This window comes from Orycteropus afer, unplaced genomic scaffold (genome assembly GCF_000298275.1).
Source record: "Orycteropus afer afer isolate SDZICR_OR568_19922 unplaced genomic scaffold, OryAfe1.0 scaffold00168, whole genome shotgun sequence".
NCBI lineage: Eukaryota > Metazoa > Chordata > Mammalia > Tubulidentata > Orycteropodidae > Orycteropus > Orycteropus afer.
The window spans coordinates 2671151-2692044 of record NW_006921755.1 but is presented as its reverse complement, the minus strand read 5'-3'; the positions used below and the strand labels follow the sequence as shown (position 1 = coordinate 2692044).

The 20894-nt window shown below is 36.5% G+C and overlaps 1 protein-coding gene across 1 annotated transcript in view; it reads left to right on the top strand.

Annotated features, from left to right (window-relative positions):
• PRKCI (protein kinase C iota) overlaps window positions 1–20894 on the top strand; it is a 156242-nt gene that overhangs the window by 103903 nt on the left and 31445 nt on the right. The window contains exons 8-11 of the mRNA XM_007946659.1: window positions 9341–9517; window positions 9920–10017; window positions 10664–10750; window positions 13424–13559. Of these exons, the coding sequence (XP_007944850.1) occupies window positions 9341–9517; window positions 9920–10017; window positions 10664–10750; window positions 13424–13559 (498 nt within the window). The remainder of the gene's footprint in view (window positions 1–9340; window positions 9518–9919; window positions 10018–10663; window positions 10751–13423; window positions 13560–20894) is intronic.

Genomic DNA, 20894 nt, shown 5'->3' with positions numbered 1-20894 from the left:
TGATTTGCATGAAAGTTTACAGAGCAAATTGTTTTTCCATTCAATTTGAACACACTTTGTTTTGTGACATTGATTGCAATCCCCACAATGTGATAGCACTCTTCCTACTTCCTCCTTGTGTTCACTGTTTCCATTTGTCCTTCTTTCCTATCCCTTCCTACCTTCTGAGCTTTATCCCTGGGCAAATGCTGCCCTTTTGATCTTTTATGGTTGATTGTTCAAAGGAGTGAGTGCCTCTGTGGTGTTATCGTTGACCTTATAGGCTTTTCTGTTTGGCTGAATGTCGAGGTACAGGAGTTCAGTTCCACGCTTAAAGGATATTTAAGGGCCATAGTCTTAGGGTTCCACCAGTCTCTAACAGACTAGTAAGCCAGTTTTTTTTTCTTTTAGTTCCACGTTTTTCTCCCGCTCTAACCAGGACCTCCTATTGTGATCACTTCCAGAGCTGTCAGCAGTGATAGCCACGCATCTTCTTGTTTTTCTGATCTCAGGGTTGTGGAGGCTGGGTCCGTCAGTCCTTTGAGCTAACTGTTTCTTTGCATCTTTTATTTTATTTGTTGTTTTCCATTCTGCTCCTGATGAGGAGAGACTAGTAATTATACTTTAAGTGACCACTCACAAACATTTAAGAGCTAGTTGCTGCTCACCAAAGTAGGATGTAGAACATTGTCTTTGTGGACTGTGTTATCCCAGTTGACCTTGATGTCCCCAGGTTTATTGTCCTGAGCCTCCAGGCCTGGTGATTCATTCCCTCAAGGTGTTTGGTTATGGCTAAGAAGTTTTCATAACTTTGTCCCCTGTATGCTCTCCTATATTCGTAGATATATTTGCAGCACATAAAAATACATATGTGGAAATATTCTCTGTGAAACCTTTATGTATTTGTAAGTGTAGTTCCATTCGCCTTCCCACACCTGTTCAGCTTGGGTGTCTATTTATATATCCAGTCATAGATTATTGTTATTACTCTTATTGCAGGATTGTGTATATAATAGTACTTACCTTTGTTGCCTTTAACTATTGTACTTCTCCCAGTGTCTTCCTTTGCCTTGATCATTTTTGTGCTGACCTCCTCTTTATTACATACTGCCTTTTCCTAGTCAATATGTATCTACCCTGTAGTTAGTTAACGCTCTCTTCCCTTCGCATCTCTGGTAACCTTCAAAGAATGTTCCTTTCTGTGTGTAAACCTTTTCTTGACTTTTTATGGTAGTGGTCTCATGGTATTTGTCCTTTTGTGATTGACTAATTTCACTCCTCCATGTTTTAAGGTGTTTGGCAGATTCATCATTATTTTTTAATGTTGCATAGTATTCCATTGTGTCTACAGACCATAGTTTATCCATTCATCTGTTGATGGGCACTTTGGTTGTTTCCATCTCTGCTATTGTGAATAATGCTGTGGTGGACATGAGTGTATACATACCTGTTCATGTCACGTCTTTTATCTCTCTAGGATGTATACCTAGTAGTGAGGTTGCTGAGTCCTTTGGTGTATCTGTTTCCTTTAAAAATAAAGGAAGTACCATACTGTTTTCCACAGTAGTTGCACCATTTTACAATCCCACCACCTTTGTAGGAGGGTTCCAGTCACTCACACCCTTGCCAGCATTTGTTGTTTTCTGTATTTGTAAATATTGCTACTAGTGTTGGGATGAAATGATATCTCACTGTTGTTTTAATTTGCATCTGTCTAATGGTGAATGAGCATGAGAGCATTTCTTCATGTTTGTTGGCTGCCTGGATACCTTCTTTGGTGAAGCATCTGTTCATGTCCTTTGCCCATTTTTCAGGTGCTTCTTTCTGTTGTTGAGTTGTTGAAATTTTCTGTAAAATTGTCTGAATATGTGGTTGCCAAATATTTTCCCAATCTTAGGTTCTCTTTTTTACACTTTTGGTCAAGTCTTTGGATATACATAAATATAAATGTTTTAATTTTGAGGAGGTTCCAGTCATCTAGTTTGGCTTCTGCTGTTTGTGCATTTTTAGTTATGTTTGATAGTGTATTTATGGCATGTGTTAGGGCACCTAAGTTTGCCCCTGTTTTTTTCTTGATAATTTGTATAGTTTTATATTTTACATTAGGAGCTCTGGTAGCATAGTAGCTAAGACACTTGCCTGCTAACCAGACGGCTGGCGGTTCAAACCCACCAGTCACTCCTCGAAAGGAAGGTTGGGCAATCCTACTTCCGTAGTGATACTGCCTCGGAAACCCAAGGAGGGGTCGCTATGAGTCGTGGCCGACTGGACGGCACATAACAACAACAACATATTTTACATTTAGGTTTTCAATCCGTCTTTAATTTTTTTTTTTATGGTGATTGACATGTATTCTGTTTGATTTTTCTGCAAGTGGATATCCAGTTTTTCCAGCGCCATTTGTTAAAAAGACTGTGTCTTCCCCCATTTTATGGGATTTTAGCCCTTTGTCAAAAATCAGCTGTCCATAGGTGGAGGGAGTTACATCTACGTTCTCAATTATGTTCCATTGGTCTATGTGTCTGTCATTGTAACATACCAGGCTGTTTTGACTACTGTGGCTGCATAGTGAGTTTTGAGATTGGAGAGTGAGTGGCTTCCTACTTTGTTCTTCTTTAGTAGTGTCTTTACTTTCAATATAAAGCTGATGATTAGTTTTTCCATCTCTTTAAAAAATGATGATGGAATATGAATTGGGTTTGCATTCTATCTGTAGATCAAACATTTTCTCAGTGTTAAGTCTTCCTGTCTATGAGTGTGGTAGTTAAGTTTGTGTGTCAACTTGGCTGGGCCTGTTTGAGTGGCTGGGCAGCTGGATGTAGTATTCTCCATGATGAGACTGATAATCAACTCCATGGTGGAATCTACTGTGAGCAGCTGAGTATCTGCCCTAGGGATGTGGTCTGCTTCTTGTATAAGGAGAAGCCTTGGGGAATGGTCTCCAGCATATGGCACGCTTGGATCCTGCATGTAGCTATGTCGTTGCTCAGCAGCCTGCTATGCTCTGCCAACCTTGGGACTTTTGATGAACTTGAATTAATGGCCTGCCATGTGGTTTGGTAACATCGTTACTGTGCCATTTTATTTGTCGACCTTGGGCTCGTTAGCCTCAGCAGCCAATAAACTACTTGAGTGAAGAGATGCCTCTAGCTTCAGTGGGTTGGGAGCAAGAAGCAGAGCTGAAGCCCAAGATCGAGGGGCTTTCACACAGCCCCTAGAGCCTAGCACTTTGAACTCAGACTTAAAGCCTCCAAACTGTAAGAGAATAAACTTCTGTTTGTTCAAGCATCCCATTTGTGGTATATTCCTGTCAGAGTGGCACTAGGTAACCAGAACAATGAGCATGGTATATTCTCCCATTTATGTCAGTCTTTTTTAGTTTCTTGTAGTGCTTTGTAGTTTTCTTTGTGTAGATCTTTGATATCTCTGGTTAGATTTATTTCTAAGTCTTTGTCTTTTTTCTGATTTCCTTTTCCAAGTTTTCTTTGTTAGTGTAAAGGACTCCAACTGAATTATGTTTGTTGATCTTTTACTCTTTCACTTTTACTGAATCCTTCTGTTAGTTTCAGTACTTGTTGAGTTTCTGGAATTTACTATGTATAGATCATCTCATCTGCACATAGAGATAGTTTTACTTCTTCTTTGCCAATCTGGATGCCTTTTATTTCCCTTTCTTGCTTATTGCTCTGGTTAGGACTTCCAGTACAATATTGAATAGGAGTGGAGATAAAGGACATGTTGTCTGGTTGCCATTTGTGGGAGGAATGTTTTCACTCTCTCTCCATTAAGAATAAGTGTTGGCCATTGGTTTTGTGTGTATGCCCTTAATTATGTACAGGAATCTCCCTTCTATTCCTATTTTGCTGAAAATTTTTATCAAGAATGTGTGTTGGATTGTGTCAAATGCTTTTCTGCATTGATTGATTTGATCATGTTCTTTTCCTTTGTTTTCTTTATGTGATTATGTTGATTGCTTTTCTAATGTTGAACCATCCTTACATGCCTAGTAAGAATCCCATTTGATCATGATTTTTTTGATATGTTGTTGGATTCTATTAACTGAGAATTTTGTTGAGATTTTTTATGCCTGTGTTCATGAGGGATATCAGTCTATTATTTTCCTTTTTAGTGGTGTTTTTGTGTGGTTTTTGTATTAGGGTTATGCTTCCTTCATAGAATGAGTTTGGGAGTATTCCATCCTTTACTATATTCTAGAGTAGTTTGTGTAGAATTGTTGTCAGCTCTTCTCTGGATGTTTGGGAGAATTCCTAGTGAAGCCATATGGGCGAGGACTTTTTTGTTGGGAGTTTCTTTTTTTTTTTTTAATCTATTCAATTTCTTCTTTTGTAATGGGTCAGTTCACATTTTCTGCCTCAGATTATATTAGTTTGGGTAGGTAGTGTGTTTCTAGAAATTTGTCCATTTCTTCTAGGTTTTCAAATTTGTTGGAGTACAGTTCTTCATAGTATTCCGTTATTATCCTTTTATTTCAGTTTGTTCTGTTGTGACATCCCCTATTTCTTATTTGCATCTTCTCCATCTTTTCCTTTGTTAGATTTGCTAGTGATTTGTCAATTTTATTAATCCTTTTAAAAAAACCAACTTCTAGTCTTGTTGATTTTATTCTGGTTTTGGTTTCATTTATTTCTGCTTGAATCTTTATTTCCTCTCTTTGAGTGACTGAAGGCTTTTTATTTTTTATTTTTTTTTTTTTGCTATTCTTTTTCTAATTGTTGGACATAAGGTGTTGGTTTTCTCTCTTCTATTTTGATGTATGCATTCATTGCAGTAAATTGTCTTCTGAGCACTACTTTTGCTGTGTCCCAAAGATTTTTATGTTTTGTTTTCATTCTCATTTGATTCAAGGAATTTTTTTTTATTTCTTCTATTAGTAGTTTTTAAGCAGGGTATTATTAAATTTCTGTGTATTTGATTTTTTTCCTCTCTTGATCTGCCTGTTGTTGATTTTTAATTTTATAACATTGTGATCTGAGAAGATGCTTTGTAGTATTTTGTTAATCTTAAATTTATTGAGGCCTGCTCACGGTCTAACATTTGGTCTATTCTGGGGAGTGTTCCATGTGCACTGGAAAAAAGTTTATATTTTGCTGATGTTGGGTGGAGTGTTCTATATGTATCTTTAAGGTTTAGTTGTTTATGTTGTTTCAATCTTCTTTATCTTTATTGAGTTTCTTTCTAGTTGTTCTATCCTTCATTGAAAGTGGTGTTTTAAAGTCTCCTACTATTATTGTAGGGTTGTGTATTTCTCTTTTCAATTCTGTTAAATTTTGATTCATGTATTTTAGGGCTCTTGATTGGGTACATAGGTATTTATTATGATTATGTTCTCTTGTTGGATTGGCCCTTTATATAATGTCCTTCTTTGTATCTTTTGCTGGTCTTAATGTCTATTTTATCAGAAATTAATATTGCCTGCTCTTTTTTGGTTGCCATTTGCTTGATTTATGTTTTCCTATTCTTTGATTTTTAGCTTATTTTTGTCTTTGTAGTTTGTCTCTTGTAAACAGCATATTGATGCATCATGTTTTCTTATCCATTCTGCTACTACTGGTGTATCTGTTTACATTCAGTATAACTGTTGATAGCCACTCCTCGGAAGGAAGGTTGGGCAGTCCTACTTCCGTAGTGATACTGCCTCGGAAACCCAAGGAGGGGTCGCTATGAGTCGGGGCCGACTCGACGGCAAATAACAACAACAACAAGGTGTGGATTTACTATTGTAATTTTGCTGTGTTTGTGTGTGTGTGCGTGTGCACGCACATTTGTGGTGCTGTTGATTTCTTTGTTTCATATGTTTTTCTGTGCTGAATTCATTTTATGAATTTTCTTATAGTTTCCTTTGTTACTGTCATTTTAGTGTTTACTGAGTCTTTAGAGTTTCTTCTTTTTTATTTTAATGAGAAAGTTTGTTAATTTTGTTTGAGTTACTCTGTATCTTATTCTTCCTAAGTTTAAAGCAGTCCATTTTATTGTGTTGTTGTTGTTGTTGTTATGTGCCCTCGAGTTGGACCCGATTCATAGCGACCCCTCCTTGGGTTTCTGAGGCAGTATCATAGATAGCCCAACCTGCCTTCCAAGGAGTGGCTGGTGGGTTTGAACTGCCAGCCTCCTGGTTAGCAGTCAAGTGCCTTAGGCACTATGCTACCAAAGCTCTTTTCTGCTTTGTAGTTGTCATCATTTATACATTGACACTTCTGGTTCCCTATTTTCAGTTTTGTAGGTGTATTTTATATTTCCATACTAAGGTTGATTTTTGGGTATGTTGTTGTGTGTCTTAATCTCAGATTGTTCTCTGCCTTTGTTGGGTCTCTGCCCAGAGGATTCTTTTTAACATTTCTTATAAGCTTGGTCGGGTTTTTACAAATTACCTTAATTTCTATTTATCTGGAAATGTTGTAATTTTACCATCATATTTGATGGACAGTTTTTCTGGGTGTATGATTATTGGTGTTTTTTTTTTTTTTCTTTCAGGGCTTTATATATGTCACTGCTTTGCTTTCTCACTGGCATGGTTTCTGCTGAGAAATCAGATCTTAATCTTACTGGTTCTCCTTTGTAGGTACCTTTCCATTCATTCCAAGCTGCTTTTAGGATTTTTCCTTTAACTTTGGTTTTGGAAAGTTTGATTACAATATATCTTGGTGGTTTTCATTTGAGGCCTATTTGGTATTTGTTGAGCTTCTTGAATGCATAGCTTCTCATCTTTCATGACACTGGAGAAGTTTACTTTCAACAAATATTTGTGACAGTTTTCTTTGTGCTTTTTTTGTTTCTTCTTAATAATTTGTTATTCCTCTTGATGGTTTCCCACATAATTCTTAGATGTTCTTAATTGTTTTTTTCATTTTTTTCCTGATTATTCCTTTAACAAATAAGTACTAAGAGATTTGTCCTCAATTTTGCTAATTCTGTCTTCCATTACATTGTCCATTTCTGAAATTTTAGTCAGTCTCTTTTTTTTTTCTGTTTACTGTTTTTGTATGGTTTCTAATTTTATCATTCATTTTGTCAATTTATTCTTGTTTTCCTGAATTATTCTTAATCTGTTGTAGAGACTTAAGAGTAATTCTTTTGAATTCCTTATCATATAGTTGCAGTAGCATTTTTTCCTCTGGGAAATTTTCTTGGCCTGTATTTTGGTTATTTGCTTGAGCTATCTTGTCCTTTTTTGTGAGTATTATTTGAAGTTGTGTGTTGTCTGAGACATTGTGGTATTAGTTTTTTTGTTGTTGTTGTTATTGATTGTATGTTTTCATACAAGAATACAAGTTGCTTTACCCTGCTTTTTTGTTTTATTTTATTTTAATATGTCTTGGCAGTGAGATGATTGTAGTACTTTGGTTGCTATCTTGACAGTGCTGGAGTCCTCACCACCTGTCTCCTATGGATTTGGTAACAGGTGGGAACTGTGGGTGTTATTCTGTGATTGCTGGTCATGTAGTGCAGCTGAGGGCAGGCTGGGGAGTTTTGTCACCATCTGTTGTTGATTCAGTTTTGCTTGAGTAGATGGTGGTACTTGTCCAGTGGGTAGGGCAACAGGTGTGGTGGGTATGGCTGCATAGGATCACTGGTTCCAAACTGCTAGGGAAAAAAAGAAAGGGGAGAGGGGAAGAAGAAACCAAAAAAAAAAAAAATCAAACTCATTGCCATTGAGTTGGATCTAATAGCGACCCCTCCTTGGGTTTTCAAGGTGGTATCACTATGGAAGTAGATTGCCCAACCTTCATTCAGAGGAGTGGCTGGTGGGTTTGAACCAACAGCCTTCTGGTTAGCAGTCAAATGCCTTAGGCACTACACTGCCAGAACTAAAGGGGGTAAAAAGAAGAATAAAACGGGGAGGGGAAAAAGAAGACCTAAGAAGAAAAAGATAAAGAAAAAAAGCAGCACAGTAGTGGCGTAAGCACTAGCTGCCAAAGATAACTGCAACGGGAATGTAGCAGTCACTCCACAGGAACACTTGCTACTAAATGCACAAGGGAGGGGCATAAGTGCTACTGAAAGTGGAGGTGGCAAGGGGCAGGGCAAAAAAAAAGGGGGTGGAGAGGAAAAATAAAAGAGTAAAACAAATGACAGGGAGGATGGAAAAACTGAGAAGAAAATAAAGAGAAGAAAAACTGAGAAGAAATTTGCTGCCAAACACAGCTGCATCGGGAATGTGGAGTTCATTCTATGGGTAGAGAGCTCCATGCAGCTCCACTGTCGCTGTGGAGGGGGTGGTGTATTGCTGACCATGGAGGCAGTAAGAGGCAGACAGCCATTCTGCCCAATCAAAAAAAAGAAAAGGGGAAGAAAAATCACAACAGAGGTCAATGGTAAAAGAGAAGAACTAAGAAAGAAAAAACAATGGCAGTACAGTGCTAGCAGAAGCACTACCTGGCAAACATGGTTGCAGTGGAACACAGCATTCACTCTCTGGGAACATGCACCACTGACCAGGGAGGGGCAGTGGTGGGCACTGCTGACTAGCAAGGCAGCAAGGGCAAGGTTGAATAAAAGAGAAAAAGGGGAGGTGGAGAGGGAAGAACTAAAAAGAAAGATTAAAAAAAAAAAAAAAATGTAGCACACCACCAGCAGCCTTGAGGTGGGCAGAGCCACCCTTCAGGTCACCAGGAGGTTGTATGGGCTATGGGGAGGAGATCATACCTCTCTGGTCTTCGATCTGATGTGGATGTTAGTGCATTCTTGTGTGAGGGAGCCAGTTACCTAGTTCCTGCCCCGATCAGAATACTGCTTTCAATAATTCAAAATAGTTTGCAATTCACTACTCTGTATGGCTCTTTGGTTTGCTGTTTTCACTCAGTCTCTTCCTCTTACTGGTATTTCATCTACTACTTTATCCTTTCCTTTGAAACTCTAGGTTCCATGAATGTCATAAATATCCATTTCGCTTGGTTTCTCAAGTCTTTATTGCAGAGGATCTGAGTAGTATAGCTGCCTACTCCACCATCTTGGATTCTCTCCTCCATCTCTGTCAATCTTATCTTTTCCCCACACTTTATTTTCCCTATCAGTGGTAACTCCAATCTCCCAGTCACCAATTTGTGTCATTTTTTATTCATGCATTTTCATTACCCTGATACCAAAAGTTACCAGCTCCTTTTTGAAGATATCTGTAATATTTCTCAGATTTCAATTCCCATCAACACTGCTCAGACCTCAACTCACGAACTCATCCTCCCACTTAGGTAGTTAGATTATAGTCTCAAATTATGTTAGAAAAGAATTATTAAGAACTTAAATTAGAAAATATTTTTAAGTTATAGGTATAACTGTGTTAGAAATACAATGTATTATGCTGAATATTTCACATATAACCATTTGGTATAAATGTTCCCAACAGGCAATGAACACCAGGGAAAGTGGCAAAGCTTCGTCTAGTTTAGGACTTCAGGATTTTGATTTGCTCAGGGTAATAGGAAGAGGAAGTTATGCCAAAGTACTACTGGTTCGATTAAAAAAAACAGATCGTATTTATGCCATGAAAGTTGTGAAAAAAGAGCTTGTCAATGATGATGAGGTAAGCTTAGTGATATGTTACTACTTCTAACTCTGTATAACCTTAATGTTCATGCTTTATTATTTCAGTCTACTTTTCTAAATATATCCTTCAAAACAGATTATATAAGAGATATTTAATCTATTATTAGATTTTTTAAAAATGAAAATCAAACCATACCAGGGAAAAGTACTTGCTCTTTATAAAAGTTTTCTACATATTTTCATTTTATTGAAAGATTCACTAGTGGTGTTTTTCTCTTTATGTATAAGTTGTTATGTTATGATTATCAATGATTTTGATATTAGCCTTGTTGGTAATAATTATATTTGTGATAATTCAGTTGCTTGGAACACACTTATTATTAGATTTGATGATGCAGGTTCAGTTTGACATAACATATTTCTTTTATATTTTAAATAGGATATTGATTGGGTGCAGACAGAGAAGCATGTTTTTGAGCAGGCATCCAATCATCCTTTTCTTGTTGGGCTACATTCATGCTTTCAGACAGAAAGCAGGTAAGATTGAAAGATAATGGAATAATTACTGGGCTTTGTACATTTGTATATAACACTAAAAGAACCCTATCTACTATGATTCATGGAGTAGAAGTCATGGAGAAGGACCTAACAGTACTGTGCTTGTAACTTCACACAACTCATATTCCAATCAGTGAAAGCAATTTGAAAGTGGATCAGCATTAGGAAATCACTTGCTTTAGACAGGGAAAGAAAAAAAAGGTTAGGTCATAATTACAACAGTAGAAATCTAACTTTTTTTTTTTAATAAGCCCAGGATTCTACTTTTAGGATTTATGGTTTCTCTAGGGTTTAACTGGAGTAGGGAGGAGAAGGAGATCAACTTTTTTATCTTAAGTTGAAAATTACCTACTAAATTCTAAAATTTGGGTGGGAGTAAGTGGTTGTGGATCACAAGTGGTACAACTTTAGTGTAAAAGTAGAAGTTATAAAATCATCATCATATCTGTTGTGATTAAACAACTTTGTATTCTTGGTACCCTTTGCTTCTACCACAGATTCCTGCCATCTTTGTGAAGGGTAAATGGTGTAAAATGCTACGTTGGTTGTGACTGATTTCTGTAGTGTTTAACATGCAAAGTTACATTACCTTATTTGGTTTCATTGATTCTCTCCTGTGGTTTAGGTTGTTCTTTGTTATAGAATATGTAAATGGAGGAGATCTAATGTTTCATATGCAGCGGCAAAGAAAACTTCCTGAAGAACATGCCAGGTAAGTTTTTTGTTTATTGTTTCTTTGTTTGTGTTGGATTTTTTGTGAGGGAGTGACATTTGATGTGTCAGTGGTTGAAAACAGTAGATACTTCATTTATTTTTATATTAGTTAATTTTTTATAAGTACGGCATACCTCCTTTTATTTTGCTTCACTTTATGGCACTTTGCAGATACTGCATTTTTTACAAATTGAAGGTTTGTGGCAGCCATGTGTCAGGCAAGTCTATAACTCCCATTTTTCCAATAGTAAGTGCTCACTTCCTGTCTCTGTGTCACATTTTCCTAATTGTCACAATATTTCAAACTGTTGCACACTTATAGCTACAGTATATTTTAAACATAACTTTTATATGCACTGAGTAACCAAAAAATTCATGTGACTTACTTTCTTGTGATATTTGCTTTGTTGTGGTGGTCTGGAACTGAACCCACAATATCTCTGAGGTATGCCTGCAAGTGGAGACTGAGCTAAAAAGTTAGTTTACATTATAATACATACATTATTACAATATTACATTATATGTATTCTGTCATATGCTTATGATATCATATACTTATGTGCTTCCTAAGCAGTTATGTATAAGCAGTACTAAAAGTAAATTCTAACCAATTTTTAAGCAATGACGTATAGATAGTACTAAAAGGAAAATCTTCAGTGTACTACAACAATTACTTAAAAATCATTCAGCATCAGTCACTTACATAACTGATGAATTTACAAATACTTCTTATTAATCTTACTGGCTTTGCAGTGATCTCTAATTGACAGTTTTTCATTAGAAGGTTGTTTGTATATATGTGAGAGTAATAAAATAATTTCTCTGAAACTATTATATAATTCTGTTTTTCCTCTATATTAATTTCTGAATTGTTCTGCCTTATTACTTACTTCCTCTGGTCCCATATATGTTGATGAATAAGAGAAAAGAGTGTTAAATATCAATTTTATGCCCTTAATTTGATATTATTATGAAAGATTATGAATTGTATGTTGGAGAAGTTAGGTGGGGAGGAATCGTGAAAAACTTGTATTGATTGACTATGATTTTAATAGTTTAATCCATCAGTGCCATGTTTTTGTGGGGTTTATTGGTGGTAGTTGGTTTTTTGTGTTTTTTTTTTTACTTATAATTAGCAACAGTTGTTACCCTTTCCAGCTTCATAAGAGTAATGCCAAAATGAAACGTGAATTTCTGTAAGCATGTAATTGTTAAAAGGAGAGCATAGGTTAGAGATTTCATTTTAAAAATTAATGTATTTAATAGAAATATCTCTAATTCATTATTTCTTGTCAAAAAGTGATAATACCCTTGAATTTTATAAAAATGTATAAACCATACTAATCTAGCAGGGATTGTGAGGCTGGTGCAGGACTGGCCAGTGTTTTGTTCTGTTGTACAGGGGTCGCTGTGAGTTGGAGCCAATACAATGGCACCTAACAACAACGATCTAGTAGTAAGCCCAAACGTTTTCTTTTGAAATTTTCTGTTTGTTTATATTCATTGTTTATTTATCAAATGGTCAACCTTCATAGTAGAGCCACACATATTTTGAATTATAAGCATAGCTAGTTTTTGTTCCTAGTTTGTTTAATAAGGCTTGGGGTATTATATCAAAAATGCTAATCCTGATTTTTATACCATCTTTGCTTTTCTAGGAACCAAAGCACAGAGTAAGAGCTCAGGCTCCCTGATCATAGAATTAAGCAGCTAGAAGATGTGCATATGTACCTCCAATCATGGTCATGATAACATGCCACCAAAATGGCCATAAACTACAAAAAAAAGAAAAAGGCTCATTATTGTTATAATCTGTATACTTTGTAACAGGGTTAAAACCAAAAAACGCGGAACTCACTGCTGTCAAGTCAATTTGACTCATAGTGACCCCTCCTTGGGTTCCGAGGCGGTATCACCACAGAAGTAGATTGCCCAGTCTTCCGAGGAGTGGCTGGTGGGTTTGAACTGCCAGCCTTCTGGTTAGCAGTCAAGTGCCTTAGGCACTATGCCACCAGAGCTCCTTGTAACAGGGTTAGCATTCTTTATAATTTTGTTTAGTTTCATTTGTATTATGTAGGCTAAATTTTCTGGTTATTGCCAGTGAGGTGGTGGTAGTTTTAAAAAGTGCTTTCTTTAATATTAAATTTTATGAATAGTTTATTTTAATTCCTTTTCTAATATCTTGTATGGCTTTTCTGCTTTGATTAGTCAACGTTTAGTGAACTTTCCATTTTAGATCAATCAGTTGTTTCTTAGCCTTTTGGGAAGTCATTGGTCCCTTATAGAAGCATTGAAAGCTGTGGAAATTTTCTAGAAAATGTGCATATGACTTACATTTGTAGGAGGAATATGGACTGGCTAACATCCATCCAAGGATCCAGAGATTAAAAACCCCTGGTTCAAATTGTCAAATTGTTAACTTTATGAAAAATATGTCCCTGATAGACTGGAACTTTTGTAATTGTGTCTTAGGTCCATATGTTTTAACATGGTACTTCAATGTGTTTTTGGTATTAGATCCTAAAGACAATGAAAGGGGGAAAAAAAACTTTCAATGTGATTTTTATCTTTCTCTTTGCAGGTGGAAGTAGGACTTAAATTCCTTCCTCTAACAATTCCCCACAATTGAAATGTTTGAATCAAGTGATATCTTCTTTTTTTATTATTTTAGATTTTATTCTGCAGAAATCAGTCTAGCATTAAATTATCTTCATGAGCGAGGGATAATTTATAGAGATTTGAAATTGGACAATGTGTTACTGGACTCTGAAGGACACATTAAACTCACTGATTATGGCATGTGTAAGGTAAGGAAGAAACTTTTCTAATTAGTAAGGTCTTCATCAACTCATAGTACTGTCTTGATAAAATAGCTTCATGCTTAAAGATGAGGAAATGATTGCTATTTGATTTGAGGTACTTAAAAGGAGCTCTGGTGGCACAGTGCCTAAGGCATTTGACTACTAACCAGAAGGTTGGCAGTTCAAATCCACCAGCCACTCTGCAGAAGGAAGATGTGGCAATCTACTTCCGTAAAGATTTATCACCTTAGAAACCCAGTGGAGGTGCCTCTGAGTCGGAATTGACTAGATGGCAGTGGGTTTTTTTAGTGTTGGGAATTCTAGCATAAAGACAAATGTACTTTTTTTTCTTAAGCCTTTGCTAATTCTGTTCTCTTGTCTGTACTTTTTTTTTAATATTGTTCTAAAAATATATGTAATAACATTTGATAATTCAAGGTAACTTTTTGTTTTGAAAGTTATGACACTATTAAAGAAATTTGGAAATAAAAATTGCCTGCGATCCCACTTCCTTAACACAACTGCTTGCATATCACTTTCTAGTTTTGTCATTTAGTGACTCTAGAATTAAATAATACATTTGGGGTTTTCCTAGGAAAACTATCATTTTATATATTTAAATATAAGATCTAAAGTATAATAAAACAAAATAAGAACTTCAGTAAGTTTCAGAAAGGTATGAGGTCTTCTTCATTTCTTGGTGTTTCATTCTGTCTTTTATCTAAGTTCTGCTCTTTTTCCATAAAATATGTAGAAAACTACTTTCTTGTTAAAGCACAAAGTACAAAATTATCCTCACACAGTTGGTAATATGGCAACAAGCCTGCAAATGTGTGAATTGCCTTCCCCATTCACCTGAGGGAAGTGTCAACTTCAGAGCCTGGCTGGAGGTGGTTTAAATACTAACATTAAGTAAGCACATAGTACTGAAGATTTAACCTTCAATAAAGAAACTGTTCATTATACATTAGAAAATAAAATCTTGAACTACTTTTGCTTTTATGTACAAAACTTAAAGCCATTTTTCTTAAGATAATCTTTAAACTTTTGTTATTTAAATATTGAATAATAAATAGAGAAGATAGTAAGTTAACCCCCAAGTATCCATCACTCAGATTTGTGCCTCCTTTTGGATCCAGCTGTTCCTTGGAGGAAGCTGAGGCAATGTACTTCCATAAAGATTTACAGCCTTAAAAACCCAATGGGAATCTCTATGAGTCAGAATCAACTCAATGCCAGTGGGTTTGATTTTTTGATTTTGGTCATTTCCCCCCAGAGGATTTCTTTCCTTTTCAGAAGAAAACTGACAATAATAAAGGATTCTTACAATTCTCAAGAGAAAATTTGTTGGTGTTGGTGTTGGTTGCTGTGAAATTGATTCTGACTCATGGCAACCCCAGTGCGCAGAGTAGAACTGTTGTATAGTTTTCAGGTCTGTGTACTTTTGGAAGCAGATCTCCAAGGCTGTCTTCCAAGTCACCGCTGGGTGGATTCATACTGCCAGGCTTCCAACAGTTAAGTGCTTAACTGTTTGTGCCACCCAGGGACTCAAGAGAAAATAAAAACTATAAAGAATATTAACCTTTTATGAAGTGTTTGAATTAAAACAATAATGAGACTTTTTTTTCCACATAATACTGGTTTTAAGATTACAGTAGTCTGTATTGACAAGAGTTTAGTGAAATGGGCATTCTACTATGTCATTGGTGGGTATAAAAATTGTTACAACTTTTTAAAAGCAGTTTGATGGATGTATTGGGAACCTTAAAGATGATCATATCTTTTGATCCAGTAATTCTGCCTCTGAGAAATTCTGTGTAAATATTTTGGACTATGAGTAGAAGTTTATGATCATTTCTATTGTTGTAGTTTAATTAATATTATAAATAACCTAAATGATAAGTCGAATAAGAAGGGAAATTGTGGAATGACCACAAAACTTGACATTATGAAATCATTCAAGATGTTTATAAAGCATTCATAATAATGTAAGATACTTACAATATAACAACAAGTAAAAATTTAAAGAATAGAATTGTCTGTGTAGTTAGATACCATTATACATTTATTCTGCTTATCTGTGTGTATTTTCTTTATCCAAGAAGATTTGAGAATCCTATTTTGTTTGGCAGATATTATTAGAGAAAAATTACTTACTATTTTGTTACTATCATTTAAAAATAGTATTGGTTTGTTACACATTCTCATTTTTTGCAGATGTTCTCACCAAGTTTGTCAGGATCTATAATAAATCTCAGAGGCATTATTTACTAGGTCCTTAAATTGGTTGCCCTGCCTACCTCCTTCTCTGCCTTTCCCCCTTCTCCAGAAGCTACTTATTTTTATTAGTGGGAAAAGGCATGGGGACTACAACCTCTTTCCAAACACTGTATTAACAGTATTTTGTGTCCTCTCTCACCTATCACCTACCCCATGATATAAGATTTATGAGAAATGAACCCCCCCAAAGTTTGAATTTTCCCATCTTATGACTTAAAGTTAATATTTGAAGTCTGCACATATTTAATTTCAGGCAAATATTGAATGAATTTCTTGTGCTTGTAATAATTCCTTGTGAACTCTGACATGCTATTTTTTTTTCAATTTCTCCAGAAATACTTCTTTCAGGTTTTAATTAATTTCCTCATGTTCTCATTAGTAAAGAATGCAGAAGATAGTGATAATTGGAGGCATATGAAAACTTGAATTAATATCTTCAGACTTAATGTTAAAAACATTTTATTCATTGAATGAAAAACTTTAGCCATTTTATGAATAGATGTAACTTTATATTTTCATCAGTAGTAGCATTTTAATAATAACATCTCAAAATGAGAAGAAACAGCTGCAAACATCCATTAATAATTGTAACATAAAATGTACGAAGTATAAATCTAGGAAAATTGGAAGTTGTCAAAAATGAAATGGAACGCATAAAGATCAATATCCTAGGTGTTCTGGTACCTAGTGCCGCTCTGACAGGAATACACCACAAATGGGATAGCCTTAACAAACAGGAGTTTATTCTTACAATTTGGAGGATTTAAGTCCAAGTTCAAAGTGCCAGGCTCTAGGGGCTGGGTGAAAGCCCCTCAACCTTGGGGTTCAGCTCTGCCTCCTGCTCCCGGCCCACTGGAGCTAGAGACTTTTCTTCACTCAGACAGCTGCTGACTGCTGAGGCTGAGAAACCCCAAGGTTGACAAATAAAAAGGCACAGTCCCTATGCTACCACTTGGCAGGCTGTTGACTTAATTAAGTCCATTGTAAGTCCCGAGGTCAGCAGAGCATAGCAGGCTGCTCAGCAACGACACAGCTACATGCAGGGTCCAAGCGTACCATAGGCTAGAGACCATTCTCAAAACTTCTCGTATACAGGAAGCAGACCACATCCCAAAGGCAGCAGCTACTCAGCTGCTTGTGGTAGGTCCCACCATGGAGTTGATTTCCAGTCTCATCAAAGGGAATAACTACCACCAGCTGCCCAGTCACTCAACCAGGCCCAGCCAAGTTGACACACAAACATAACTACTACACTAGGCATTAGTGAGATAAAATGGATTGGTTTGGGCCATTTTGAATCAGACAACTATATGATATATGCTGGGAATGACAAAGAGGAATAGTGTGGCCTTTATCATCACAAAGAATGTTTCACTATCTATACTGAAGTACAGTGCTGTCAGTGATAGGATAATATCCATACGCCTCCAAGGAAGACTGGTTAATACTACTGTTACTCAGATTTACGCACTAATCACAAAAGCCAAAGATGAGGAAATTAAAGATTTTTTTACCAACTTCTAGAATCTGAAATTGACCAAACATGCAATCAAGATGTGTTGATTATTACTGGTGATTGGAATGCAAAAGTTGGAAACAAAGAACACTGGTAGTTGGAAAATACGGCCTTGGTGATAGAATGACACTGGAGTGCACATGATAGAATTTTGCAAGACCAATGACTTATTCATTGCAAATACCTTTTTTTTTAGCAATAAAAATGGTGGCTATACATGTGGACTTCACCAGATGGACTACACAGGAATCAGATTGACTACATCTGTGGCAGGAGAAGCTCAATATCTTCAGCCAAAACAAGGCCAGGAGCTGATTATAGAACAGACAGACCATCAACTAACTGCTGATATGCAAGTTCAAGTTGAAGCTCAGAATTAAAACAAGTCCACAAAAGCCAAAATATGAAATTGATTATGTTGTTGTTGTTGTTGTTATGTGCCATTGAGTCGGACCTGATTCATAGTGACCCCTCCTTGGGTTTCTGAGCAGTATCACTATGGAATTAGATGCCCAACCTTCCTTCCAAAGAGGGGCTGGTAGGTTTGAACCGCTAGCCTTCTGGTTAGCAGTCAAGTGCCTTAAGCACTACACTACCAGAGCTCCTAACCTTGATTATATCGCTCCTGAATTTAAAGACCATCTAAAGAATAAATTTGATGCATTGAACACCAATGGCTGAAAACCAGAGGAACTGTGGGATGACATTAAGAACATTATCCATGAAGAAAGCAGAAGGTCATTAAAAAGACAGGAAAGGAAGAAAAGACCAAAATGGATGTCAGAAGAGACTCTGAAATTTGCCCTTGTTCTGAAATTTGAACAGAGAATAGCTAAAGCAAATGGATGAACTGACAGAAGATTTCAAACAGCAGCTTGAGGCAACAAAATCAATTATTATAATGAAATGTGCGAAGACCTGGAGTTAGAAAACCAAAAGGAAAGAACACGCTCAGCATTTCTCAAGCTGAAAGAACTGAAGAGGAAATTTAAGCCTTGAGTTGCAATGTTGAAAGATTCTATGGGCAAAATAATTGAATGATTCAGTAAACATCAAAAGAAGATGGAAGGAATACACAGAGTCACTCTACCAAAAAGAACTGGTTGATGTTCATCCATCTCAGGAGGTGGCATATGATCAAGAACCAGTGGTATTGAAGGAAGAGTAGAAGCTACACTGAAGGAATTAAGGAAGAACAAGGCTCCAGGAATTGAAGGAATACTCATTGAGATGTTTCAATAAATGGATGTTGCACTTAAGACAATCACTCGTCTATACCAAGAGATTTGGAAGATAGCTACCTGGCCAACTGACTAGAAGAGATCCATGTTTGTACCCATTCCAAAGAAAGGTGACTCCACAGAATGTGGAAATTATCAAACATTATCATTAATATCACATGCAAGTAAAATCTTGCTGAAGATAATTCAAAAACAGTTGCAGCAGTATATTGACTGGAAACTTCCAGAAATGCAAGCTGGTTTCAGAAGAAGACGTGGAATGAGGGATATCGTTGCTGATGTCAGATGGAAATTGGCTGAAAGCAGAGAATACCAGAAATATGTTTACTTGTGTTTTATTGACTATGCAAAAGCATTTGATTGTGTGGATCATAACAAATTATAGATAACATTGAGAAGAATGGGAATTCCAGAACACTTAATTGTGCTCATGAGGAACCTATACATAGAACGGGAGGCTGTTGTTCAAACAGAACAAGGGGATACTGCATGGTGTAAAATCAAGAAGGGAGTGTGTCAGCGTTGTATTCTTTCGCCATACTTATTCAATCTGTATGCTGAGCACATAATCCGAGAAGCTGGACTATATGAAGAAGAATGTGGCATCAGGATTAGAGTAAGATTCATTAACAACCTGCAATATGCAGACAACACAGCCTTGCTTGCTGAAAGTGAAGATGACTTGCACTTACTGATGAAGATTAAAGACTACAGTCTGCAGTATGGATTACACCTCAGTATAAACTCCAAAAAACCAAACTCACTGTCGAGTTGGATCCAACTCATAGCAACCCCTCTTTGGGTTTCCAAGGCAGTATCACTACGTAAGTAGATTGCCCAGTCTTCCTTCCCAGAAGTGGCTGGTGGGTTTGAACCACAACTGGACCAGTATGCAGTATCTCAATAAATTGAGAAAAGATTGAAGTTTTCAAAGATTTCATATTACTTGGATCCATAGTCAACACCCATGGAAGCAGCAGTCAAGAAATCAGACGATGTATTATACTGGGCAAATGTGTTGCAAAAGACCTCTTTAAAGTGCTGAAGAGCAAAGATGTCTCTTTGAAAACTAAGGTGCACCTCACCTAAGCCATGGTATTTTCTGTCACCTCATATGGATGTAAAAGCTGGACAATGAATAAGGAAGACTGAAAAAGAGTTGATGCTTTAGAGTTGTGGTGTTGGCAAAGAATACTGAAAGTACCTTAGACTGCCAGAAGAACTAGCAAGTCTATCCTGGAAGAAATGCAGCCAGAATGCTCCTTAGAAGCAAGAACGACCAAACTTTGTCTCACCTACTTTGGTCATGTGGTTAGAAGGGATCACTCCCTGGAGAAGGATATCATGCTTGGTAACGTGGAGGGTCAATGAAAAAGGAGAAGGCCCTCAACAAGATGGATTGTCACAGTGGTAGCAACAGTGGGCTCAATTACGGCAAGTATTGTGAAGCTGGCAGGACCAGGCAATGTTTCCTTCTGTTGTACATAGGGTCGCCATGAATTGGAGCTGACTTGATGGCAGCTAACAGCAACGTTATGCTGTAATGTAGCTGATGGGAATAGGTTCAGATATTCAGTCCACAAGCAAATGATTTAGCATAGCTCTGTTAGAAGTCAACAGACTGAATCCCTTGCCTCTTTTTTGCATTGAAAATGCATGCCATTTATCATAAGAATGTATGATGAGCCATTGCTGACACTATAAAGCTATTTAAAACCACATTCATATTTGTTATTGTGTAAAAATTATATATACACATATTTATATATGTAACTATTAGGAATCATAAAAGTATCCTTGGGAATCACAACATATTACTAAATATTTTTTCTATTTGTTTATAGCAGTGTTATATGTACCCGTTGTCATCAAGTCTATTCTGACTCAGCTACCTTAGAGGGTAGAACTGCCTCATAGGGTTTACTGTAAATCTTTATGGATGCAGACTGCCTCATATTTCTTCCAGAGAGCAGCTGATAGGTTCTAACTGCTAATTTTCAGTTAGCAGCCAAGTGCTTAACCACTGCACCATCAGGGCTTCTAGTGTTATATATAACAGGGTAAAATTTGAAGAAAAATATATACATACACCATGCCCAGAATATCACTGGAGGGACACATAAGAACCTCATAACAGTAGTTGCCCCTAGAGAACAAGAACTGGATGAATCAGGGGCAGGAATGGGGGGAAGGCTATTCATTGTATACCCTTTTATTTTTTTTCTCAGCAATTTTGTACCTTATAGCTTAACAATAGGGAAATAGTTAAATTATCAATATATGTGTTGAGTTTAATCTTTTTGG